The sequence below is a fragment of the Cuculus canorus genome, chromosome 18 (assembly GCF_017976375.1).
Source record: "Cuculus canorus isolate bCucCan1 chromosome 18, bCucCan1.pri, whole genome shotgun sequence".
Taxonomy (NCBI): domain Eukaryota; kingdom Metazoa; phylum Chordata; class Aves; order Cuculiformes; family Cuculidae; genus Cuculus; species Cuculus canorus.
Genome location: NC_071418.1, coordinates 7121770 through 7148636, shown reverse-complemented (window position 1 = coordinate 7148636; position 26867 = coordinate 7121770). Strand labels below are relative to the sequence as shown.

General features: G+C 54.2%; 2 protein-coding genes across 2 annotated transcripts in view; one reads left to right on the top strand and one right to left on the bottom strand.

Moving 5' to 3' along the window:
- Positions 1–25733, bottom strand: part of RBFOX3 (RNA binding fox-1 homolog 3) — a 193666-nt gene extending 167933 nt beyond the window's left edge. Inside the window, exon 1 of the mRNA XM_054082980.1 lies at positions 25504–25733. The gene's annotated coding sequence lies outside the window, so the exon portion shown is untranslated. The remainder of the gene's footprint in view (positions 1–25503) is intronic.
- On the top strand, positions 11807–18232 carry ENPP7 (ectonucleotide pyrophosphatase/phosphodiesterase 7). The gene is made up of 5 exons (XM_009561139.2): positions 11807–12047; positions 14177–14322; positions 15188–15808; positions 16430–16643; positions 18144–18232. Exons 1-5 carry the CDS (start codon positions 11807–11809, stop codon positions 18230–18232), a joined length of 1311 nt encoding a protein of 436 aa, XP_009559434.2.
- Positions 25734–26867: the final 1134 nt, after the last annotated feature.

Below are 26867 nucleotides of genomic sequence, written 5' to 3'. Positions count from 1 at the left end.
TAGCCTTGGGTACATCCCCATGCCCTCCTCCCAGTATGCTTTATTTAACTACTTGTTTCTTTATCAGCAGATACATCCTGGAGGCTCAGATCCCATGAGGACAATAATAACATATGTATAAGGGAAAAGGGTCCTTTTAATTTATTTTTTTTTTATTCTTACTGCAGCAGTGTTTTCTTTGTGGCTTTTTTCTGCCATTTGCTGCTTTTCCTCCCTGTGAGAAGACTTTATACCCTACCAGAGAGGAAACCCTGAGCATCCCATGAATACCCAGCCAGAACTGCAGAGATCAGTCAAGCCTTTCTGGCAGGGACGGCTACCGGGGGGGAAAGGAGGCCACTCTGCCTGTGTCCCCCCCACCCCCACCCCGCGACCTCCTCTCTTTCGGGGGTGTGGCGGATTAAGGGAGGATTACTCCTCTGGGCACATATTGATAGAATCAGGCGAATCAATAGGGAGCAACCGCGGGAGCGCGCAGGGGGAGCGCGCAGCGGCCCCGCTGCCTTCTTCAGCACCACGGACAGCGCCGGCCTCAGCGGCACCCGCGGGCAGGCGGGGAGCGCCCTCGCCCCCCAACGGGGACCCGGACCCCAACAAGGGGGACCCGGACCCCTCAGCAGGAGCCCGGCTCTGAGCACGGCCTCTTTCCTCCCCCCCAGCCAGAACTTGGACCCTCAACCTGGGCACAGCCCCCCCAGCCGGAAGCTGGACCCCCAGCCTGGGCATAGCTGGGATCCAGACCCCCCATATAGGCACAGCCTCCCCCAGCTGGGACCCAGACCCCCAGCCTGGGCATAGGTGGGATCCAGACCTCCTCGTCTGGGCACAGCCTCCCCAGCAGGGAACCAGACCTCCAACCTGGGCATGCACACCCCCCTCCAGGTACCCCCTGGCCAGGTACCTCCCGGACCCTCAGGCTGGGCTCAGCTGGGATCCAGACCCCTCCATCTAGGCACAGCCTCTCACAGCCAGGAACTGGACACCACAACCTGGATACAGCCCACCCCACAGCCATGAGTCACATTCCCATCGGGAGGCCTGGCAGACCCTGTGCACAGGGATCCAGACCCCCCTGCAACAGGGGCATGGAGCACCCGCACCCAAGGAGCTCCCTCCCATGCCTGGTGGGCACAGCCCCAAACTGGACACACACCAACCCACAGCCAGGCCCCTGCCATGAGCCCTCCCATGGCAGCCTCTGTGGGGAAAGCCCCCCATAACACAAGCACCAGTCCATAGGGGTCTGGGACAACTTCTCCACGGGGTCAACTCTAAGCATGACCCTAACTGTAATGGCTCACCATGGAGAGTTGTCCCTTCTCTGGTCCATGACAGGGAAATCTGTGGATGTGCAGCCTGATGCCTTCATACATGTGGAGAACATGATCATCATCCAACACACACATCTACTTCTGAAAAAAACACCCTCCCTTTCTGGCTTTCTCAAGCTCTAAAATACCTTGTCTGGCTCTTCAAGAGCTGTTGAGGACTGCCCACGCTGCTGTCTGCAGTGGGAAGGGCCCCTCAGCATCCCTGTGCCTCAGGCTGGCCTCCAGGGCACCAGCCATTTAACTGCTGTAGGGAATTTTGGTTGGAGCAATTGGCCCGGCACCCTAGCTAGGACCAGACTGGGAGTGCTCAGTCCTTCATTGCCTCTGCTAAGCTTCAGATGTCCCTTCTGAAGGGAACATTTCTTAATTAATATTAATACTGCGCATCATAGAATCAGATTGCTTTGGGTTGGAAGGGACCTGTCATTCCTTCTCAGGTATTTATGCTCCCTCCCTAAGCACCTTCTCTGCCTGTCCCTCATCCAGCAGCAAGGTGATTATGTGGGCTGGGCCTCTGCTACTGAGCGTTCCTGAGCCATGGTCCTGGTGTAATGGATTGGTGACACTGTTATATTTATGGATATTTCAAGAGAAAGAAAAAGGCTACTGGGTGTTCATATGTTCTTGTTGTATTATTTAAGAGAAGCCATTTGAGAGCACAGGAGAAGCAGTGTCTGCTCCCAAAAGGAGGAAAAATAATGGAGGGGAATATTTGCAAAAAGCTCAGTTAAGTAAATATTTTATGCCCAATAATGTTATGGCTTTTGAATGATGCATACGAGAGAGTTGAAAGGAGGTGAGGCACCGAGTAAGGCAACACATAGTGCGTGCTGCGTGTGAACGTGTTTGGGGGGGAGAGGCAAAGGAGAACACCGTGCCCTGGCTGGTGTCTCTCACCCTGGCTGGGTGGCTGCTGGCATGGGTGGCTCAGCAGGGCCAGGCTGTCTCAGTTGCTGGATTGACAACGCCCTTGTGCTGCAAAAAAGTTAGAGCTAACCTTACAGGGAGACGATTCTGCCTCAGGCGGGTGACACCTGCTGAGGTGCTGACCCATCTTCTCCACTTGCCTTGGCACCACCCCCAGGCAGCAATAGTGAGGGAATCTTGCATCCCTCTGACCAAGCCTGCAGCACGCAGGAGATCTCCTGCCTCTCAAGCAGTTTTGAGCAGCCCATAAAACATCCAGAATACGGCACCCCAGACTGCAAAGCTACTCCAATAAGGCAGGGCAACCTTACATGTTGTGCGCTCTTGCAAGCTGCAGAGATGCTGCAGCACACAACAGGAAGGGATGCACCAGAAGATTGGAGGGACTTGTGAGAATGGCAGGAAGATGTGCTAGGTTGGACATCAGGAAAAGACTCTTCACCCAGAGGGTGGTGGAGCACTGGAGCAGCTCCCCAGGGAAGCACTCACTGCGCTCACAATACTCCAGAAGCATTTGGACAATGCCCTCAAACACATGGTGTGAATGTTAGGGTTGTCCTATGCAGAGACAGGAGTTGGACTCGATGATCCTTGTGGGTCCCTTCCAATATAGGACATTCTATGAGTCTATGAGCTCCGTGCAAGGTCCCTGGCAGCCCAGTGGAGGCATCTGCAAGATGCAGTAGGAGCTGTGCAGAGGCAGGGTACAGGACGGGTTGTTCCAGGAAGCTCACAGCCCTCTTGAAGTATTGGGAACCGTGGTTGCCTCGTTACTTCACTTGAGAGAAAAATCAGACCTCCAGGGAGGGCGTGGGAGCAGACACAAGGGGCAAAGAACTGGGAGGCAGAGGGATTGCCCTGGCCCATGAGGAAAAGGCAGGTGGGAGAGCAGGAGAAAGGCAAATCGGGCAGACGGAGGGGCAGTGGTGGAGACTGAGGGGAAGGCCAGCACCAGGGAGGGATGTTTCTCCAACCAGAGGAATTCTCTCCCTGGCAGGCAGAAGCACTTGGCACGAGGTAAGCCCAGAAAGGAGTAAAATAGCATTAAGTGTAATAAGAAATGTACTTAATCAATGAGCTCTGCAGCTGAGGATCAATGGGAGGCAGACACAACCATTAGCTAAGAAAGCTGAGAAAGAGCCCCAGGCTCTGATGGAGCGGTCGATGCCAGGTTTAACCGAGCAGCAGAGGAATGGTCCCAAGTGGAGAGCAGAGCCAGGCTGCAGCCACAAGAGACAGAGCTGACCCTGCTCTGCTCCTCAGGGCTCGTACCCCAAAAGGGAGCAGAAAGAGGAGCCCAGGCCATGGCCTGATGAAAAGCCTTGTGCTGAACCCCCAGAAACACCCTGGGCTCTGGAGCAGACATGAGCATTCACAAACAGTGGTCAGGGTGTTAGAGGGAATGGAAACGCAACTGGTAGGGAAGAGAAGGGATTCAAGCCTCTCATCAAAGCTGGGGAGGGGCTCTTTATCAGAGAGTGCAGGGACAGGATGAGGGGGAATGTTTTTAAGCTGAAAGAGGGAAGATTTAGATGTGATATTAGGAAAAAAAATGTTTTCTTGTAAGGGTGGTGAGGCGCTGGCACTGGCTGCCCAAAGAAGTCGTGGCTGCCCCATCTCTGGCGGTGTTCAAGGCCATGTTGGAAGAGGTCTTGGTCAACCTGATCTAGTGGGAGGTGTCCCTGACAATGGCAGGGGTTGGCACTGGACTGGCTTTAAGGTCCTTTCCACTCTATGATCCTGTGATCATTAGCCAGGGATATCACTTGACTGTGGAGAACAACAGCCAGGTTTTAGCCATGAGCCTTTCTCCCATGGGCCAAAGGCTATGGTAAACTTTAGGTGTTGGTCCTTGCTGTGAGGCCCAGCCCAAGAAGGTACAGGGAGGTATGGGAGTTCTCGGAAGCTCACCCCAGAGCAGAAGAGACATGCAAAGCCTCACTTGCCCAAATCAGCCCGTCTGACAGTTGCCTCCTTGGAGAAGGAATGGCTGCAAAACAGTTTTCCTCACTGCTCTTGTCCCTTTGCCTCTTCCCTCACCCTGAGCACTGGGCTGGATTGCTCCCAAAGACCACCACATAGAAGTGCAAACTGGATGGCAAAGCAGTCACCCTCCCAAGAAGGTTTTGCACCAGCGCCAGGTAAACAGAGCTGCTGCTGAGTCAGGTCCCAACCTTGAGAGATGCTCCAGTGCCCCTCTTGACCCAGCGCGCTCGGAGCCCGTCCGGGTGGTGCCAGCACTCAGCTGAGTCACCACACACGGGTTTTCCTCAGGAGAGAGTCTTGATTTTCAACCCATGAGCAAATTTAGCACTTGGGAAGGCAGACAGTCCCAGGTAGCGAGTGGGGACAACCTCTGGGTCTCGCTGACAGTGCTGCAACTGACTCAGCCCTGGCACCAAGGCCCCGCCGCGCTCCTGCCCTGGGCTCCATCGAACACACAGCTCCTTCGGCCACTCCAGCTCCATGCTGTCTTCATGTTTTCTCCAAGGCTGTTATCCTCAATCCTGCCCCTTTCTACTCCCCTTCCCACATTTACTGAAAGGCGATGGCCAGAGCCTGACCCAAGCCAAGAAAGCAGAGGGAAGCAGCTCTGGCCTCCATGCAGGAGAGTCTTTGGGGACCAGGCACGCAACTAGTGATGTCTCCAGAGCATTAGAGCCTGGGATTGTGCTTAAGGCAGAGTTTCTATATGTGCTTGTGAAAAGAATGAGAAATGTGCCTGTCCCCTGAGGTCCCTCCCAGGGGATGAGCTCCCTTTCTCCCACTGGGGCTGAAATCCTTGACTCCAAGAGGCTGCTTCTGGCCCTTCTGGAGCACAGGACATGTGTTCCACCCCTACACATCACTGGATCCTATGCTGTGGGCTGTGCAACAAAAGCTCCTGTCACTGTCTCCCTTCCCAGACCCTGCAGTCCAACAGGAACAGATAGCAATGGGCCTGCGGGGGGTCATGGTGCTGTGTCACCCACCCCTTTTCAGATTCAAGCACTGACCATAGGTAGATCAGAGCAGCTCAGCCCCTTCCTCGCATCTCCATCCCTCACATGCATCTCTCTGGACCCAATCCAGCTGCAATCAGCACCGCTCCGAACAGCAACTCCTAAAAGGGGCAGGTGCCACATTTCCCAACCCAGCTGACAGCAGACAACCAGGTGAATACCCTGACAGGTAGGAACATCATGGGAAGGGTCCTCCACCTCCCCTCCCACCTGCCCTTACAAGGCACTCCCGAGGAGCACAGTGCTCACCCCTGCTGCCCCACAGCTTCCTGGGAACCCCAGCCCCTGCTGTCCTGCATCCTCCTGGGCCCCCTAGACTCCTGCCTCCCCACTGCCTCCCAGAGACCCCAAGGGACCCTCACAGCCTCCTGGAACCCCCTGCCTCCCCACAGCCTCCCAGAGCCCTCCAACCCCCACAGCCTCCTGGGGAACCCCAAACCCCACTGCCCACAGCCTTCCAGGGACCCCAACTCCTGAGTCCCCCAACCCCTGCAAGCCTCTTGGGGACCCCTGACCCTTGTCGCCTTGCAGCCCCCAAGGGACCCCCACATCCTCTGGAGACCCCCCCCAATCCCTGCCTCCCCTCAGCATCCCAGAGCCCCTCCTGCGACTCCACGACCGCTGCCTCCCTGCAGCCTCCTGGGGACCCCCAACCCCCACCTCCCCACAGTCTGCCGGAGCCCCCCGACCCCTACAAAATCCTGGAGACCCCCAACACCCACCTCCCCACAGTCTGCCGGAGCCCCCCGACCCCTACAACCTCCTGGGGACCCCCAACCCTCACCTCTCCACAGCCTGCCGGAGCCCCCCGACCCCTACAACCTCCTGGGGACCCCCAACCCTCACCTCTCCACAGCCTGCCGGAGCCCCCCGACCCCCACAACCTCCTGGGGACCCCCCCAACCCCCACCTCCCCACAGCCTGCCGGAGCCCCCCGACCCCCACAACCTCATGGGGACCCCCGACCTCCACAGCCTCGCAGCTCCCAAGGGACCCCCACATCCTCCCGGGACCCGCCGGCTCCCGCCTCCCCGCAGCCCCCCAGCGCCACCTGGTGGCCGAGCCCGCGGCATGCGGGTCCCCTCGCGGGGCTCCCGGAGCAGAGCCGCCGGGCAGAGGGCACCGCACCGAGAGCCACGGCTGAAGCACGGTCCTGCCCGGCCTTCTGCGGCACAGGCTCGGGGAAAGGGGCGGTTTAGAGGATCCCCGCAGCCACCACTGCTTGGCAAGAGGGTCCCTCTCGACGCTCAGCCCTGCGGTGACGCTGCAGACCACAGCACCCGCAGCCCCTGGGGCTTCTCGGAGCATCAAGGGAGCTGTTTCGCAGACCCAAATTCATGCCTGCTGGTGCAGGCATCGAGGCACTGCCTGAGGAGCTCTTCTGCAGGAACCAAAGCCTCCTCTCCCAACCTTTCCAAGCTGCTTAGCTGCAGCACCTCCCTGCCTCCATCTGCCTCAGGGCTTGGGCCAAGTCCAGGACTGTTCCTGGCTTTTGATTTCACCCAGCATGCTGTCACTGCTGCTCTGCTTCTGACTTTGAAGCTGTTATCAACGTTTTCTTCACCTGCATCCCAGTTCCTTGTCCGTGCCTGGGATAAAGCAGCTCGGACACCCACAGACAGCAATGAGTGTCCCTGGATGGCAGTGGGTGTGAGCAAAGCTGGGTGTCCACTCTGCCTGGGAACAGCCTGCTGTCCAGGAGCTGCCCCCAGCTGTGTCCTACAGGGAGCAGAACAGGATCTGCTCCACATACATCAAGTCTACCCAACTCTCCCAGGTGCATCCAGTCTCCAGCAGTTTCCACAGACTCTGCAGATCCATTCGACCCTCAGTATCTCCACAGAAGTCCCCTCACCGTCCCTCCAGACCCACTCAGCTGCTTGCTCCTCCTGGTTTGGCTCACCAAGGCAGTATTACAACTTTAACCACAAGTTCCTGGCACTAGATATATTTCATGGACACTAATGAGCTCCTTCAGACCCTTGGTACTCAGACAATCACATGCTGGGAGCCAAGAGGAGAACTGCAGACATTTACCCCTGTCTGAGCTGCACTGAGCTGATGAGAAGGCAGGCTTAGTGTAAAGAGAAAACCAGAGCAGCTCCAGCTGCTTTGTTCAATTCTCTCCTCACCCTCCTGGCCACCATCTCTCTCCCATTTTCCCTTCTTTCACCCTCTTCCTGGTGAGCTGCATACGCAACACTTTAAACACTGGGACAGTGCTTCCAATCTACAGAGCAGAGCTACTCCAGGTGGGACAGCAATGTGAGTAAAACACCTACTTTTTTCCACCAACTATCTATACTACATGCAAATGCACCACTTGCAGCCTGCAGCAATCCTGCCCTCCAACATCCTGGCAAATACCTGGGAGGGGGGTTCTGTCTGGGGAACAGAGAAGGCTGCAGAGCAGACTTTTTCCAAGGGAAGCTGCCACCACCCACCCAGGGACCCTGCACGTGTCCTACCTCTTCTGAGGGGACTCAGATGCAGGCTTCTGCTATCCTTACACTTCACAGCATTTCCTCCTTCAGTATTCAGGCAGAGCAGCGTCAATAAGGCTCTAAGGGGCGTGGAGGGCTTTTATAAAGCATCCTCCAATCCCTCATGGTCCAGACAAAAAGTCTCATCCATGGAGCCCTGCCCAGGCATCGCCCACTTGTCAATCCCATCACCATGGAGCAGCTCAGCCCATGCCAGTAAGAGATCCCTACAGACACGTGCCCCATGGAGCCAAGTGAGCCCTCATGTGGGACAAAGTGTGATATTCTTGACTGAAATTGAAGTGGCAGCTCTGAGACATCTGCAATTTGCTTTTCCCTTTAAAATTCAAAAATAAAGAAGGAAACCACCTGGCCCCTGCCTGCCTGACCAAACCGCTCCTCCCAGCACAGAGCCCTGGCAGCTGCCCAGTGCTGCCCGCACACAGCCACAAGCCACAGGGAAGCTGTATTTTTGCCCCAGAGGTGCTTGGCACATTGCTTTTTCCAAAGGCTGGAAACAGGCTGGGCACCCAAGCACTTTGTTTCAGACACAGAAAAACACCTACTTGTTTTCCATCAACTTATCTATGCTACATGCAAATGCACCACTTGCAGCCTGCAGCGATCCTGCCCTCCAATACCCTGGCAGACACCTGGGAGGGGGCTCTGTTTGGGGAACAGAGAAGTTGATTTCTATGTTCTGTGCTCATGATTTCTATTTTCCAGCCCATTCATCTGTCTTCACCGAGTCAATGGGTACACAAGTGTGGGAAGGACAGTCTTGGCCCCAACACACCTTTGCAGGGACCATCTTCCCCAACTAGGTGTTGGGACTGATGACTTGCACCCTCAGAGCGCAGCTCATCGCGTATTCTCGTGAGAACCATGCAGGATCAGTGCTGTCAGCAAGGTATTAGTGATCCGGAGGGTGCTGAGCCGAGACTTGGTAGTCTCAGAGCAGCCACAGCTTCTCGGGCACATCTGCTTGCAGGGTAAGTGCCTGGGATGCTGCTGATGTAAGATCAACTCCACTAGCCTTTTTATCTGGAGATCAACAGAGTCCCCAGGCAGGGTGGCCAAAGGTGACGTCCTTTATCTGTGCCTCATGCTTCTCAGCTATCAAATATCAAAATGTGCCTTGAGACACTCCTGTTATTAAATACTCCTCAGAGATTAGAGCAGTGTTTCCTTCTCTCTAGCCTCTTCCCTCCCCAGCAGAGCCGATGATCACGATGCCTTATCAGGACCTTCCCCTGTGCTGTTAGCAATGGCATGGGAACTTATTGACCCACCTCAGAACAACATGCTGAATATTAAGGACTTTCCTTGAGGTTGATAAGTGATAATATCTTTATCTTATGAGCCCTTTAAACCTTCAGTACCTGACAGGCCCTTCTGCCCTTGCAGAAAGGACAGTAAAGGATCCAGGGCAGCAAACGCTAATAAAATAGTTCCCTGAGCAAACTGCAATGCAGGGCTGGCAGAGCAGGTGGCTCAGGGAGATCCTCTCCCACTGCTCTCCGCTGTCTGGATCTGTGGCAGCTGCTGTGATGGACAGACACGACCCCAGCAGAGTGACCACTCCACTCCAGTCTGGCCAAACCCAGGGTGCAAAGACGTGTGGTCACACCAGCAACTTCCCGCTTTGCAGCACCCAGCAAAGAGCTCTGGTTCCCAGCAGGCTCTGATCTCTGCTCCATGAAAAGGGATTATCCTTGGGCTGCCATCAGACCTTACACCCACCCCATGCCCTCCGTTAGCAGGAGGAGAGGTTGGCTTGGGGCTCAGAGTAGGCTCCATTCCAGTACAGCCTGGGCTCGCTTCCACTGACTGCAAATGCAGCATCCAAGGCTGTGCTCCTGTCTTGTGTCGGCCATGAGGTCCCTGTTAGGATCACCTGAACCTCTTGCAGATTCCTCACACAATTATCCCATGTCACACCTGGGAAGCAAGCATAGGGGAAGAGGCTACTCAGACATCAAGGCACCCTCTATTAGATAAGGCTACAAGAGCCTTAAACTCAGTTTTGCTGAGAAATGAGGCATTAGTAATGATTAAACCCCGGAGAAGTCATAAAGACAACAGATATTGATAAAATGGGGTGCTGATACAGCGAGGGTCAGCATTGCAGATCATCTTGCGTTCCATCACGCGGCATGTACAGGACAAACAGGTGATCAGGCCCCGCCAGCACGCGTTTAGGAAAGGCAAATGCTGCTTGACTAACCTGATCTCCTTCTAAGAAAAGGTGGTCTGCTTAGTGGATGAGGGAAAAGCTGTGGGTGTTGTCTACCTGGACTTTAGTAAAGCCATTGACACCATTTCCCATAGCATTCCCTTGGAGAAACTGGCTGCTCATGGCTTGGACAGGCACATTCTTTACTGTTTGGATGGCCTGGCCCAAAGAGTTGTGATGAACAGAGTTAAATCAAGTTGGCGGCCAGTCACAAGCGATGTCCCCAGGGCTCCATGTTGGGCCGGTGCTGTTCAATATCTTTGTTGAGGATCCAGACAAAAGGATTGAGTGCTCCCTCAGTCAGTTTGCAGACGACACAAAGTTGGGTGGGAGCGTTGATCTGCTTGAGGGTAGGAAAGCTCTGCAGTGGGTTCTAGACAGGCTGGACCCATGGGCTGAATCCAACAGGATGGGGTTCCATAAGGCTGAGTGCTGGGTGCTGCACTTCGGTCACAACAACCCTATGAAACGCTTCAAGATTGAGAAGAGCGGAAAGCTGCCCAGTGGAAAAGGGCCTGGAGGTGCTGGTCAACAGCGGCTGAACAAGAGCCCACAGTGGACCAGGTGGCCAAGAAGGCCAACAGCAACCTGGCTTAGATCAGCAGGAAAGGGATTGTGCCCCTGCACTTGGCGCTGGCGAGGCCTCATCTCAAATCCCAGGTTCAGTTTTGGGCCCCTCACTACAAGAAAGACATTGAGAGAAGGGGAGTGGAGCTGCGGAAGGTCTGGAGCACAGGGGTTCTAGGAGCAGCTGAGGGACCTGGAGCTGTTTAGACTGGAGAAGAGGAGTCTGAAGAGAAACCTCACCACTCCCTACAACTACCTGTAAGGAGGTTGTAGTGAAGTGGGTGTTGGTCTCTTCTTGCAAGTAACAAGCGATAGGATGAAAGGAAGTGGTCAAGTTACCCCAGGGGAGGTTTACACTGGATATTAAGAAAAAATTCTTCACCAAAAGGGTTATCAGGCACTGGAATGGGCTGTCCGGGGAAGTGATGGAGTCACTATTCCTGGTGGGATATGAAAGCTGCGTAAGCATGGTACTTAGGGACATGGTTTAGTGGCAGAGTTGTCAGCATTAGGCTAATGGTTGGACTTGATGATCTTAAAGGTCCTTTCCAACATAAATGATTCTGTGATTCTATGTGTATGAGGAGATTCACGCACAACAAGCAGCAGAGCCTGGGCAGCGGGAGCTTGGCTGATTGGACACGTGGGCTTCAGAGGTGGGCTCACCCTCTGGAGCACCTCTGAGGGTTGCTGGCACAGCCAGAATCCAGGAAAGAGCCTTCTTCCTCAGCATGTATCTCCACAAAGCCACACTCAAGATCCTCAGGTACATCCAAGCTCCTTTCTGAGCCACTGAGCTTCTCTCTTCAGATGGCAGGTGGGTGAGTTTCCTTTTGATGCTGAACTGACCAAAGAGCAGGGCACCAAAAGCCAGGAGTGAGGAACAGACACAGCAATGGGCTGCAAGAAGCCAGCACAGGGTGAAGGACGGTGGCTGGAGGAGAGAGTGGTGTGGAGGCAGGTTTTGCACATACTGACTGTAGAAGGCAGCTTCGTGCCACATGAGACATTCTTCCCATTCATGAGCACTAAAACAGCACCTGATGCCACTGATGGAGGAGGCAGATTTGGTGTTTGACCCTGAAGGAAATCTAAGTTAATCTACCTCAGTCAGACGAAAAACAGATAGGAATTGCTGGCTGAAGCCATGCACCTGATCAGCAACTGCAAGATTAGATAAAAACTGAACTTAGTCCCATCCTGCATGTATTAATGTGAGCTCTCTGGATGTCTGAGATATTGCACTTCAAGGGCACGAAGATGTTCCCTTCACTGGGGTTCCTATTTGCTGCCCTCTCTTTAGCAAGTTGTGTCCCTGTGCGGCAGGCATCCAGCCGCAACAAACTCCTCCTGGTGTCCTTCGATGGCTTTCGGTGGAACTACGACCAGGACGTGGACACCCCCAACCTCGACGCTATGGCTGCAGAGGGGGTGAAGGCACGGTACATGACTCCTGCCTTTATCACCATCACCAGCCCGTGCCACTTCACGCTGCTGACTGGTGAGTGCCCACTGGTCCTGGGCCAGGTTGGAGCAGCACAGGGTGCAGGCTGGGGAAGGGCAAATGTAAGGCTTTTGCATCAATGAAGGAACTTAAGTTGAGCAGCCATCCAGCCCCGGCAGCGTGCAAAACTTTGGGATTGCTGTATTTTAGAAATACAGCGAGAGACAAGGCAGTAGTTACAGAAAGTGATAGAAATGAACCTGTATTTCTCAAGGGTAAATAGCAGCAGATGAAGGAATTATGCAGCCACCACCTAGACCGTGGTAGGAATTACGTGGAGGCTATCCCAACAGGGCTCATCCCTAAGTTCCACTCTAACAGCAGATCAGATCAACTCTTCTGGATATATTTATTCCCAACGCATGTAATCTGCAGCTCCAGCTGGGTGCCTGTTGGTTGTTACTGGATTTCTATAGGTCACCCAGTTTCCCAATGGAACTACTGCTCATCCAACCCTCATCGCAGAGTCTGGGGGTCTTCTCTTGGTTCACTCTCGCAGCCTCCAGACATCCTTTTTGCCTATTTCAAGATGCTTCCTTCTCTTTTGTTACAGGATAGCCTGGAGTTAAAGTTTACTTTTCTTCCTTAACTACCACAGTCACAAAACAAAGATTGCAGTTTATGCAGCTTAATATTCATTTATTTTAGTCACTAGTGCTCAGCTCTGGCACAAATTACTCTCTGTTTGTTTGTTCTCCATTTGTTTGTCCTCCGTTAGTTTTTATTAGTGTATCTGCATTTATATTATATAGAAGCCGAATATTGATAGCCTCTAATCTGTGTACTTAATTGAGTACAACACATGCTACAACATTGCAAACACTTAAATATAGTTATAAAGGCACAAACACAAAATAATGTTCCATACAATATTCTCCTAATCCACGCTCCCCAGCCAGTGAGAGGCGAGGCAGTAGCTGCAGAAAGAGATTCAAGTGATAGGTTGAGAGGGAATGGCCTCAAGTTGCACCAGGGAAGGTTTAGATTGGATATTAGGAAAATTTCTTTACCGAAAGAGTGGTGAAGCGCTGGAAGAGGCTGCCCAGGGCAGTGGTGGAGTCCCCATCCCTGGAGGTGTTCAGAAAGCATGAGGATGTAGCATTTCAGGACATGGTTTAGTAGGCACAGGTATGTTGGGCTGACGGTTGGACTGGATGAGCTCACAGGTCTTTTCCAACCTCAATAATTCTACGACTCTGTGAACTGAACCTGTATTTATCAAAGGTGAATAGTACCAGACCATCCTGATACCCTCTTTTTATACGATAAATGATTTTTTAGACAAGGGAGGCGTACCAAGTTTAATCTTTCTGGATTTCAATACTATACTTGATACAGTACCGCATGGGAAATCATTAGTTAAGATGGAGAAGATGAAGATTAGTACAAAATCTCTAGCACGGAGAAGTAACAGGCTGCAGGGAAGAGGACAGCAGGTGATGCCAAGAGGAGATTGTCAAGCTGGAGGGAGGGCAGCAGAGGAATTCCTGAACAATCGATTTTGGAGCCAATCTTATTTAAGATTTTAATTAATAACCTTGGCATAAAAGAGTGGAACATGCTAATGAAATCTGCTGATGAGAAAAGGCAAGGAGGCATTGTCAGTATAAGGGAGGATGGGGATATTGTGCAGAAGTAACTCTGCAGTCTTCAGGACCAGAATAATAAAAATAGCATGAAAGGTAATGTCACAAAGTGCAAGTCTTTCATTTCTATCAGGAATTTCTGCTGCGTGCTGACCTCAGGGTTGTGAACAACAGAGAAAGTGAAACACCAAAGTGATTAGTGAAATGCAGGATAACAGTGAACCCTGCCCGCACCGAGAAGGGCAGGAGCAATTGCAGGCAGCACTGGCAATTCCAGAAGCGATAGTGCATGAGCTCAGGGTCTGGGTAAGACACCCCCTGGGATCAACACAACCACGTAAGGAGCAGGCATCCCCCCAACATCTCATTCCCTGTCCTAGTGCCCTCACTTGTACGAGGCAGGAGATAAAGGAGAGGCAAAGGGAGAGGTGGGATGGAGTACGAGAGGCAGAAGCTGACCTGTAGCCCAGCACAGGGGTGAGACTCCCTCCCCTCAACAGCAGCCTGGCTCACCACCACCTTCTCTGTCCCTCCCAACAGGGAAATACCTGGAGAACCATGGGGTGATTCACAACATGTGGTTCAACACCAGCACGGGCCAGAAGCTGCCCTACTACAACACACAAGGCGTGGACAGCTGGTGGGACAACGGCAGCTTGCCCATCTGGATCACCGCTCAGAGACAGGCAAGTGCAGCAGCCTCCTCTCACGCACAGACCCTGCACAGACGGAGACTGCCTGCCTTCATGTAGTGAAAGCTACAGGCAAGCCACGATCTCTAGTGGCCATGAGCTAACATCCTCACTGCAAATGACGGGCTAATTAGACCAGCAAAAAAAACGAAATCCCCAGATACTGGCAGGAATAATTATGATCATTCTCTCAAAAAGAGCAGAAAATAATAGATGCATTTCAGATTTATTAAGACATTAATAAAACAGGTTATCTTTTTCCTGTTGAAAGAAACCTCAGCTGGTTCCTTAGGGAACATCACGTGCCCAAGGGTTTCATACGCTCCAAGGCATAAACTGCATTTCCACAGCCTCACCCAAGACCTTCTGGGTTGCAGCATCAGGTCCCCCATCACTGGGGACTGCGGCAAGGCTTTCTTAGATCCCAGTAGGCTTTAAATCTGGCTTTGAGATGGGACCTGAGACCTGGCACGAGACACACACCTTTGCCTGTGTTTCCCTGCCAAATTGGCCCCATTGACTTCAAGGTGAGTGCTTACATGACTGGAGTAAAACACACCTTAATATCTTGATGGTCCAGAGCCAGAGTGTCCACGCAAGGTACAAACGAGTCACTGTTTCCAAAGCTATAACTTGTGTTGCTAATGCAGTGAGAAAACCAATGTGCAAGAGTTCTTGGAAGGGCAGTGGTTTCCATTAATCACTTTTAATTGGCAATGAGTAAGAAAACCTCATTAGAGGCAGAGGTAGATGTTAGGGGGCTGAATGAACTAACTGCATTAGTAGGTGGTTGCACTGTCAGATGGAGAGGTGCTGCAGAGCGAGTTCAGGTGAGTTGATGCAATGTCTCCACTAACAGGGTTTAAAGACAGGCTCTATCTACTTCCCTGGTGGAAAAGCAAAATACCAAGGGGAAGAAGTGAATATGAAGTTGGTGGAGCCCCTCTTGTTCAACTACAGCAATGAAATCCACTGGAGAGAGAACATTGACACCGTCATGGAATGGTTCACAGTGAACAACCTCGACTTCATCGCCCTCTACTTCGGTGAGCCAGACTCAACAGGACACAAGTACGGCCCTGAATCCACCCAGAGGAAAACCATGATTAAGCAGGTGGACAGAACCATCGGTTACTTGAGGCAGCGTATCCGGGAAAGTGGCCTGGAATCAAACCTCAACCTCATTATCACATCTGACCACGGCATGGAGACTGTCATAAAAACCAACGAGATTCACATCCGGACAGTAGAGAACTTCACATTCACAGACATCCAGTTCGAACTCTTAGATTATGGGCCAAATGGACTACTGGTGCCAAAAGAAGGGAAATTAGAGCATGTGTACTCAGTCCTGAAAAATGCCCACCCAAACTTACATGTGTACAAGAAAGAAGAATTTCCAAAGAGATTCCACTACGCCAACCACTCCCGGATCACTCCACTCGTGTTGTACAGTGATCCAGGATATGTGATCCATGGGGTAAGACGTATATGCAGACATTTCTTACTGTGTTTTGGTGAATTGCCTCTCTCCTCTTCTCCTTCTCATGGCACCCCAGTACCTACCCGGCTTTACGCCTTCATGTCAGTTGGTCTCCCTACAAACAGATGGGAATTCCAGCTCTCTGGGTAAAGACCTTCTCTGCTGTCCAAACAGAAAAAAAGAGCCCAGAAGTCTTGGAGCAGGATTTGCATGAACACAGAATATCATTTGCAGGATCTGTTCCTAGCCTGGTATTAAGGGAAGGCCCAAAGTCGAGGCCAGCAGGCAGCTTCCCGTTGTGAAGCTCCTCAGTACGATGAAATTTGGATGTACTGACATTCAGGGAGGGAACTTGCAAGATGTAATTGCTTGAGAGCTGTGTCTGGGCAGCGCCCTCCAGCTTCCACAAAGTTTAACATTATTAGGTCAGCATCAAAAACTCAAAGAAACCAAACAGACCGTTAAACTCCGTGGCTGCAGAACACGGCACAGAGAGCCATGTATCAGAGAGGTGAAGGCATCCGGCAGTGCTGCTGCTCTGGTGCCTGACTCCGGTGCCAGGGGCTGAGCTGCAGGGGGCTGAAGGGTTTGGGCCCTCACATCCTCTCTCCTTTTCAGAGATACAAGGTCCAGTTCAATAAAGGAGAACACGGTTTTGACAACGAGGCCATGAACATGAAAACCATCTTCCGCGCTGTGGGACCAGCCTTCAAGCAGGGGCTGGTGGTTGAGCCCTTCGAAAGCGTCAATGTCTACTCCCTCCTCTGCCAGCTGCTCGGCATCACCCCCGAGCCCCACGACGGCTCCCTGGAGGTCATGAAGCCCATGCTGCGCGAGTTTGTAGGTACTGTGACCCCTTGGTGGCAGTGAGCACCAGGAGCTCTTGGCAGGAGCAGGCACTGGCTGTGCTCTGCCTGTAGCAGGCATCGGGAATGTTTGGTGGCACTGGAAGTGGGCACCAGGAGCAGGCACTGGGAGCCTTCAGCAGCAGTGGGCACCAGGAGTGCTCAGCAGCAACGGGCATTGGGAATGGGTACTGGGAGTGCTCACTGGCAGCAGGCAGTGGGAATGGGCACTGCGAGCGGGCACCACGAGATCTCAGTGGCAGTGAGCACTGAGAGTGCTGCATGGCACCGGGTGCCAGGGGTTGGCACCAGCAGCACTGCATGGCACCAGGCAGAGCCAGCAGGCAGAGGCAGCGGGCAGAGGCAGTGGGCAGAGGCAGTGGGCACTGGAAGTGATGCATGGTACTGGGCACACTCCGTGGCACAGGGAGCAGGTAATGGGAGCGCTGCATGGCACTGGGAGCTCTGCATGGCTGAGAGGACAGGCTGAGAGAGTTGGGGTTGTTCAGCCTGGAGAAGTCTCTGAAGAGATCTTGTAGCGACCTTCCAGTACCTGAAGGGGCTACAGGAAAGCTGGAGAGGGGCTGTTTGTAAAGGCTTGTGGTGACAGGGCCAGGGGGAACGGGTATAAACTGGAGAGGGGCAGATTTAGACTGGATATTAGGAAGAGTTTCCTCACCATGAGAGCGGTGAGGCCCTGGCCCAGGCTGCCCAGAGCAGTGGTGGCTGCCCCATCCCTGGAGGTGTTCCAGGCCAGGTTGGATGGCCCTTGGGCAGCCTGAGCCAGTGGGATGTCCCTGCCCGTGGCAGGGGGTGGAACTGGATGATCTTTAAGGTCCCTTCCAACCGAAACTATTCCATGATTCCCTGGCATCAGGCACCGGGAGAAAAGCACGGCACCAGCACCGGGGGCGCTTCACGGCCGCTCGCTGCGATCGCCGCGGGCACAGCGACACCTCGCGGCCGCCCCCCGCGCTGCCGCTCCGGCCCCGCACGGGCAGCGCAGGAGAGGACGACGGAGAGCGGTTTTAAACTGAAAGAGGGGAAATTGAGATGAGATCTTAGGAAGAAATGTTTTGCTGTGAGGGTGGAGAGGCCCTGACCCAGGTTGCCCAGAGCAGTGGTGGCTGCCCCATCCCTGGAGGTGTTCCAGGCCAGGTTGGATGGGGCTTGGAGCCCCTGATCCAGTGGGAGGTGTCCCTGCCCATGGCAGGGGGTGGAACTGGATAATCTTTAATGTCCCTTCCAACCCAAACCATTCTTTGATTCTGTGACTCTATAAATGGTCCCAAGAGCAAAGCCAAGCTGCACACAGCCCTCAGGAGCAGGAGATCCACAGAGGGATGAGCCCATCCTGGGGGGAGCAGCAGGGCTGGCTGTGGCTGTGTCAAATTCCACACACAAACTCCCCTCATCACAGCCTGCTGCTCACCTGGGCAGCAGCCAGGCACCAAGCTAACATTGAACTCCTTCTCCCCACATTGCAGGTTCCAGTGCTCCACTCCCTCCTGCCAAGAAGTTGCCCGTGATGATGGGAATTGCTCTCATTCTGGGATTCTGTGGAGGAATATACTAAACACCACCACCACCAGAGGTAACTGACTCTAAAGATACCCTAAAAGGCCCCTGGAAGTGTTCCTGTCCAGGCAGGCACGTGCCTGGTCTCTCCAGGTTTTGTCCACCTGTGAAACTCAATGCTGAGCGTTGCCCACCGGCCACTTCCCAAAGGGCACAGCAGCTCCATTACACCTTAAGCAAAGGGACTGTGATTTTTACCACCCAGGGCATTAACTGGGCTAGAAGAAAGGGCCGGACATTGCTCCAGCCTGCCCGCTGCCTGACCATCCCTCTGCTCCCCATCCGCTGCGTCCAGCTGGGTTTGGGCAGGAGGGGCATTTGGGTGAGCACCACAAAGGAGGGGGGAATGCTTCATTCCTTGTGGCTCTGTGTGTGGCTGCAAGAAAAATAAGGACATCAGTTTTGTTGCTTGGCTTCGCTGTGCCTATGTGCCTGAAGACTTATAAGGACAAGTCATTCTCACCCTAATTTCCTAGCACTTCCAGCACTGCACGCTCCCAGCTGATACCCACAGGCTGCATATACGTTAAATAAGTAACAGCAGTGCTACGCTTTCCTGTCTTGGCAGCCTCCGAGTTCCAGGCAGCCCTACCAGAAATGCATGGAGAGGTGAGGAAGGACGTGTCTCCAGAACGCAACCACTCCCAGTCTCAGAGGATTGTACAGAATTCCCCACACCTCCCCAAGTTACTGATCTACACTCCTTCAGAACAACCCAGAGTCCCAGAGGGCAGATGCTTCTCCCAGGCTTTGGGGTGCACACTGGGATGCATTGCTGCAGAAGCTGGCACCAATGCACAGTCTGACCTTGACAAGGTCACCCCATGTCTGCATCACTCTAACTTCCCTGTCTGTTCAAAGCAGACCAACTCAATTTGGATGAGGGACAGTTAATAGCTGTTGAGCATCTAAAGCAATTAAAAGCGTATCGAAGGTCCGAGTGTGCAGGAGCCACCTATAGACAGCGCTGGGCTCTGGCACAGGGTGGCCAACCTTGACATACTGCGGAGCTGGTGAGGCCCAGCTCAGTTCTGCTGGGCTGGCTCTGGCAGCCGTGTTGGGAGAACCAGCTCTGCTCTGACGACGGAGCCTTAGAGGGATCCCAGAGTCTATCAGTGCTTCCAGCCCCTGCCCCGCGATCCCTGAGTGCCTGAGCACCATCCTATTTGTCTGACCAAAATTTGCTGTGGCTTATGGCTTTCACAAAAATGGGAAATACCATCTAGACACTCCGAGCTCAAAACCCACAGGCAGGGTGGGCCCCAGTTAGTCCATAGCTCACCAACACTTAACCCATCTGCAGCTCTAGTTAGCTCCTCAGAGCTCTGGGTGGGAGGTATTAATCCCTGACAGATTTTGGAGATTGTGGCAGTGGCATGGCCGGGACCCTTTGGCTCAAAGCAAACACCCAGCCCCGTGGCTCCCAACCTCAGGATCATGCAGAGCTTGTGCCAGCTTCCGACATCCACCCTGTAATCCCTCTGCAGTGCGGCTGCTGCACCCTGGGTGTAAAAGGCCCTCAGAGGAAGCCAAACTTCTGTCTGCAGGAAGCAGACCAGGATCCCACAGCTGTGCCCGGGCTTAGGGGATGGGAACAGGATATTCTTCATCCCGCAGCCCTGGTCCCTGCCCTTCCAGCAGGGTGTTAGCTGCCCCAGACCCCATCCCAGATGCTGAAGTGCCTCTCCCCAACCCCGTGCCTCATCTCGGGGGCTCGATAAACATCTGTTGCCATAGAGACTTGCTCTGAGCTGCCTTCCCTGCATCGGTTTCACCCAACGAGATGAAACAAGAGACGTACGCTCTGCTCGGAAAAACAGGAAGAAAATGTTTGGCTTGAAACTGTGCTGGGGGTGGGGGTCAGGCCAGCAGCATGCACCACAAACAGCCCGGCACCAAACAACGGGGAGGCTCCAAAAGGGGAGCTGCGCGGGCCAGCGCTGCAAGCGTTATTTAAAATATTAATGATAATAGTGCATAGCGATTTTCCCAGTGATCCTGCTGGTGACCTTGGGACTTTCCACCCAAGTCAGCACCACCATGCTTGTTTTACAGAGAGGCAGCCAGGTCGTTTGCGAGGCTGGTATGCCTGAGATCCCGGCAGTCAGAGCCTGTAGCCCTCATAACCCAACATTGCCAGGCTCCCTACCTCCATGCCGGGGTCTCCAGGGTGCTGGGCAACCGACTGCAGCAAGCAGAGAGCAGAATGCTCATAGGGCTGGTCCAAATCAATTTCCCAGAGCCCCGCAGGTAATGTGGAGCTTATAGTGACCAACCTCCTGATGGGAAACCTTACCTAACAGCTGATTTTTTGCCCTAGCGGCAAATGGGAACGTAGCTCCTGACTCAAAGTGTTTCAGTGAGACAGAGCTCTGTCAGAAAAATCTCTCGTGAGGTCAGTACCGTTCTGGCTGATGACTGAACCCTGTCATATCCCTGCTAGGAAGATTTCTATTGCCCCCCGAATCACATGGTTTGCCATTAGACATACCTTGGAGCAGCTATTTTTGCTCAGAGCCAGGGGAAAGGAAGAAGAAAGCATTAGGCGCAGCAACTCTTTAGTTCACAGAGCATCCTATGAGCTTTGTGTCTCTGAGCACCACAGGAACCAGGAGGATCCTGGCTTCCCTGGCCACAGACAGGTCCTGCTTCTCCATCCTCCCCCCAGACCCTTTTCCCTATGCCCTCCCCACCTGCTTGCCCTGGCCCAGCTGCTGGTCCCCTGGTCGCGCGCACACACACACAGGGTCTGGGCAGCTCTCCATGGCAAACTCTCCATGAGACACCTCTACACAGCCAACTCTTCACAGGGACAACTCTATATGTTGGCAGGTACTGCTGCTTCTCTGTGTTCAGGGGTCCCCAGGGCTAAGGAGGATGCTGCAGTGGTGGCATGCCATATCCGCAAGTCCCTCAATTTAAACCCAAACACTACTTCCCTCTCAAAATAAGAGAACTAAAAAACAACCCAGCACTCAGGGCTCCACACACAGATTTGTCCCCATGGAGAGTTGGCCATGTAGAGCTGTCCCCACAGAGAGCTGGTGGTGTAGAGTCATCCCCATAGAGAGCTGGCCACCATGGAGGGTTATCCCTTCCCCTGCACACACATCCTGACAAATTCTGCCAGGACCAACCTTTGCTCCTGCTCCAGCCAACACTGCCTGGGGAACTCGGGGCTGCTCCAGCCCTGCCCCGCCAATGCCAGCCCAGGTGGGGAGCCACACGCAGCGCTGTCAGCCAGCAGGTGGTGGCTCCTGCCCCACGCTCACTGCCCTGTGCCCCACAGCCCCTGGGGAGACCCCAGCACTGATGGGGCCTGGGGACCACTCACAGGAAAACCTCATCTTGGGGCATCTTGTTGCCTCTCCTGTTCACAACACTCAGAGTTACCAGCCACTCACCCAGCTCCAGTAGCTGCCCCAGGACCATAAACTGCCAACAGCTCTTACCATGAATAGCCCCAGTGCCTTCCACAGGGAAGAAGCCACTCCTCAGTGCTGCCAAAGCTCTCAGCAGCACAAGCCCGGGACCCGCATCTGGCAGCCACTGAGCCCAGGGTGCTCTGCTTCACTCAGCATACACAGGGATCCTCTGAGTGATGCCCTGGAGATTTAGGGCGCACACACGCTTAAATCTTCTTGTCCTTTCCTCCCCTCCGACAACACAGTCTCAGAATGACAGATGCTTCAAATTTCCAGGCTGGACGGGTGAGGCAGATCTTTCCCATCGTGGGTGTGAGGAGGTTTAACTCTACCAACGTGCAGAGCCGGGACAGCCTCCTGCTCCCCAGCCAGTCTCCAGCCCAGACTCTCCCCAGGTAAACCCTGGAATCTAGAAGACACTGTCAATTTTTGTGCATCTTTCCCAGCCCTTCCCCTTGCATCTCACACCTTGTACACTTTCATCATGGCATATTTCCTCCAAATATTTATCCGACAGACAAAGTCCCTGCTGTGGACGCAGTTGCTGCCTGATGTGCAGCTGGGCTCAGCCGAGATCCATGCTCTGCCAAGGGCTGTGTCTCCTCCTGCCCTCCCATCCCAAAGTAATTCATTTCCCACCAGCCTCCTCCTGGGGCTGGGGGTCAGGCGGCAGTGAGAGCCCTGCTGTGTATTGCATCCCAATTTGCCATGCATTTCCACACCATTTGCTTCCCTTTCTTTTTCCTGCTCTAGAAAGATGCTTGCTACCCAGGGGTCCCAACTGCTTCAAGATGGTAACGTAACAACAAACATATACGTACATGTATTTATTTATGGCATAGACATAGTTTGCAGGAAAACTGCTGACTCTGGAAATCCCTGGTCTGTGAATGCCGTGTGCCCCTACAATTCCCACATACAACCACGGGGTCCGGACACAACGTACTCTTTGGTCATCCCATCCCACAAGCTGCACAGTTCCATACTTGGCTGCACTCTGGCTGTGGTGCCCAAACGATACGCAGATTTCTGTGCTTCAATTGGCTGATGCCTTTGGGAAATAACAACCATTTGTCCTCAACGAACGCAGCTACCACAGCCCAGCTGCTCCCTGGGTTGGCCCCAGCTCCATCCTTTGAAGCGGAAACACCTCACGCACTCGGCAGCCCCTCAGAAAACCCTGTCCCCATTAACCCTGACCCAGGAAAGCTCCAAGCTTGCAGCACCAAAGGGAAGTGAGCGGGCATCCCTGCCAACGCTCCTTCTTCCTGGGGGATCCAGGCACAGAGAGACACTGAGCATCCTGTGGAAACAGCCACAGCCCTGACCCCCACCCTGCACCCCCAGGCCAGGGTTCGTTGCTCCCTGCAAACCCCCCAGGAGCAGCCATGTCCCTTGCTGCTGGTATGAAGCCCAACAGGATGGGCTTTCCCTCCTGGCTGATGTCCAGTCCCATCACACTCATTCCTGCAGCTCACATCCCCACTCTGAACGCTCTGAGCAGCCAGAAGCACCACTGACTTCATCAGGAAGGTCTGGTCTTTGGGGGAACACCCTCCTTGTACAACAAACCTCCACCCCAGCACGACCGACGGGCCCCCTGCTAACAACATAAAGCGGGATATACGACATTCCTGGGATGTCTGGAATACCTGGGAAGAGCTGCAAAATTATGTTCCACCAGAGTAGTTCAGGAGTCTGAGTCTTATTTTTAAGATGCCAAAGGTTTTCTCAGTGGCTGCTGAGTTTATTGGCTCCGCTGTCACTTAGCTTGGCTGGACCAGGGGAATGTGGCAGTCAAGCTATTTACTGCCTGTTCCCACGTTTCTCCGGAAAGGTGCAGACTCTGTCAGGGATGGAGAACACTGAGTTCAACCCAGACGCACTTGCAGACGGACCCATAGCTTCAGCAGCAATGGGCAAGCATCTTCTCCTGCACCTCTGCCCCAGCCAGCAGCCAGCGCCCCACCTCTGCAGCAGCTCTGGCCAGCGATGCCCAGGGAAGTGCTGTCACTGAGATGGTTCTGACTCAGGAGAAAGGGGACATCCTGCTGTGCCAGGATGGGTAACTGCCCTGGCTTTTCCCTCCACAGCCCTCAGCCCCGTGGTGCAGATGCCATCCTTGCCCTGCCCAGGGGAGCTGGAGGCACAGCAGAAGGCGGATGGGCAGAGTCGAAAGGCACTCACCCACTATTTTATTTTTTTCATCACTAAAACATCTTGAAATGCTAAAGAGAAAGCCAGGCAACACCACGCCAGCACTCCCAGCACTGGGAAGGGGCAGGCAGCTGCACTTCCAGCAAGATCTTTTTGCCATTGCTGACCCAGGATCTGAATCACAACGTGAAAATTTGTTAAGTTTTTAGCATCTAAACACACGCAGGATTTTTTTTTATTATTCACTTCCTGTTTTTATAAATCTTCAAAGTCACAAACTCAGGCTTCTTTTTTAATGCTTAGAGTGATTTCTGTTCTTTCTTTTTTTTTTCTGAGAAAAAGTGAAATTTTTCATTTAATCTTGCATCTCCACTAAAGACATTAAAAAAAAAGGAGAAACCTGTGGCCAACCTGAGAAAGCGGCTACCCCAGAACAGACGACAGACAGGGCTTTGTGTACTTCGTGCTCTGAGGAAACACCCATTCTGTCCAAGCCATCACACACAGCTTTTAAACTACTCAAAAATAACCTGCAGCTCCAAACTGGGGAGATCTGGCAGAAAACATGGAACCCAGGTGCTGACCAGGACGGGCTCCCAGTAAGCCTCTCGGGATACAGAGGAGATTTCCAGTCCACGGAGCATCCCAGCCCTTCCTCCAGACAGGCAAAGGGGACTCAGCTCCCCATCGAGGGGGAGGTGTGTATGGGAACACAGGTGGAGCACTGGGGATGTACAGCATTCAAGAAACATGGGTTATCACTAGAAATTAACATCTCAGGGATGGCCATGAGGGCTCAGGGACAAAGCTGCTGGCACAGCCCTGCGCCAGGTACCTGCTGCCCAAACACTGTCCCCACTCAGTCCCCAAAGAAACCCAAACGCCGAGGGCTGTTCCCGCTTCCCATCCCTGGCGTCTCCCAGGCTCAGCAAGCAGCGAACCCAGCACCTCCACTTACACCAGCCTTTTGCTCTGGGAAGGAAAAGAACAGCTATTCCATCCCTGCACCATCGCACGGAGCTCAGGAACATCAGCACCAAAGGTCAGCTGGAAGAGCCCATCCAGCATTACCCAAATCGGGGCTCATTTCCCAGCGTTCTGCATCTCTCAGCACCAGTGAGCCAGATCCAGGTGGCCGAGCGAGCCCCACGCCCTCCTTGCCCCAAGTGCTCGGCACGCCAGTCACTTGAGCCACATACAGAGCGCCGTGAATGCTGTATTGTGTGCGCAGCCGGCTCCTGCGCGCGGCGATGGAAAGTCACCGTCGTTTCTTTACTAAAATATAAGACGTGCTACACACAAAGAGCAGAGCTGATGAAAGGCAAATCACCTCTAAAGAAAGGAAAAGTTCAGGGCTGGGTTACATTTGTGTCACCTTTGATTCAGGAAAAAAAAAATGCTTCTAACAGTTCTCCTGGCCAGCAAACAACCACAGCAGTTGGAAAAAGAAAACAATAAAACATGATAGCACTCAACCAAGGATGATTACCCGGTATTGAGCCAGCACCCCAGGCACGTCCGCTGTCCGACAGACCCCGAGTCAGCCCCGCTCTGTTAACGAAGCGGCTATTTTTTCCCTTTCCATCATGCAGGGGCTCCCCAGCAGCGCCGTTACCGCCGGCAGCGGGGACAGCCCAACGCGCCAGCCTGTAGCTCCAAATGCTTTTCTAAATCCAGCATCGCTTACCAGAGATGACACTGCCTGGAGTTTGCGAGAGGCCCCGCGCGCAGGACACCCCATCGCCCGTCCAGATCCCGCTTACTCCCTGCGCACCACGGGCACCGAGGTGCTGGGGCTATGGAAATTCATTTCCTTCTGGCTCCGGCACAGTTAATCACAGGCTCCGGGCCCGCGGTTGTAAACTCCCTGAGGTGCTGACTCATCTTCTTCCATGCCTGTAAAGCACCATATTTCACTGCTCCACGCCCACAACTGCGGTGCTGGAGCTCCTCACGCTGCCTTGCACGCCCCAATGGCGTGCGGTGCCGCGGTGGGGTCGTTACCGTGGCACGTTCGTTAGCGTGGCTTGGTGATGGGGGAATGATTGAGGGCCAGGCCATACCTGGCTCCGAGGCGGTGAGCAGACACCGCGAGATGCTTATTAACACAATCACCTTCCTCTAAGGAAATATGCTTTATTCCATTACAATCAACTATTCCAGAACCAAAACCACGGTCTTGCCATCTGCTCCCACCTGGCAGAGCCCTTGGGGGGGCTGTGCGGGGCCACTGCTTTGTCCCAGTGAGAGACCTTGGCTATCGGAGCAGGGAATCGCGGAGCCATCCGTGCGGACAGCAAGTCCTGCACCGCACAGCTGAGATCCGCAGGGCTGGGCTGGCGCACCGCACGGCCGGGACCCACAACGCTGAGTCTGGGGGGGCAAAGCACCAGACCAGGCTGGGGAGTCACGCGCCGCGCAGCCGAGCCCCGCACCACGCATCCCGGGGAAACAAAGCACCGGATCGGGCTGGGCAGCCCTGCACCGCACAGCCTGGGAGAACAAAGCACGGGGCCAGGCTGGAGAGTCCCGCACCGCACAGCCCAGGACCCGCAGGGAAGGGTTGGGGAGTCCCGCACCACGCAGCCGAGCCCCGCACCGTGCAGCCCGGGGGAACAAAGCACCGACCGCGCTGGGGAGCTCCGCACCGTGCAGTCGGGATCCGCAGGGCACGGCTGGGGAGTCCCGCACCGGGTAGCTGAGCCCTACACCGCCCAGCTCGAGGCAACAAAGCGCTGGGCCGGGCTGGGGAGACACGCACCATGCGGTTGGGATCCGCACCGGGCAGCCCGAGGGAACACAGCCCCGCACCGTGCAGCCGAGCTCCGCACTGGGCATCCCGGGGGAACAAAGCCCCGCACCGGGCAGCCGAGCTCCGCACTGGGCAGCCCGAGGGAACACAGCTCCGCACTGTGCAGCTGAGCCCCGCACCGTCCAGCCCGGGCAACAAAGCGTTGGGCCGGGCTGGGGAGACACGCACCATGCGGTCGGGACCCGCACCGGGCAGCCCGAGGGGACACAGCCCCGCACCGTGCAGCTGAGCCCCGCATC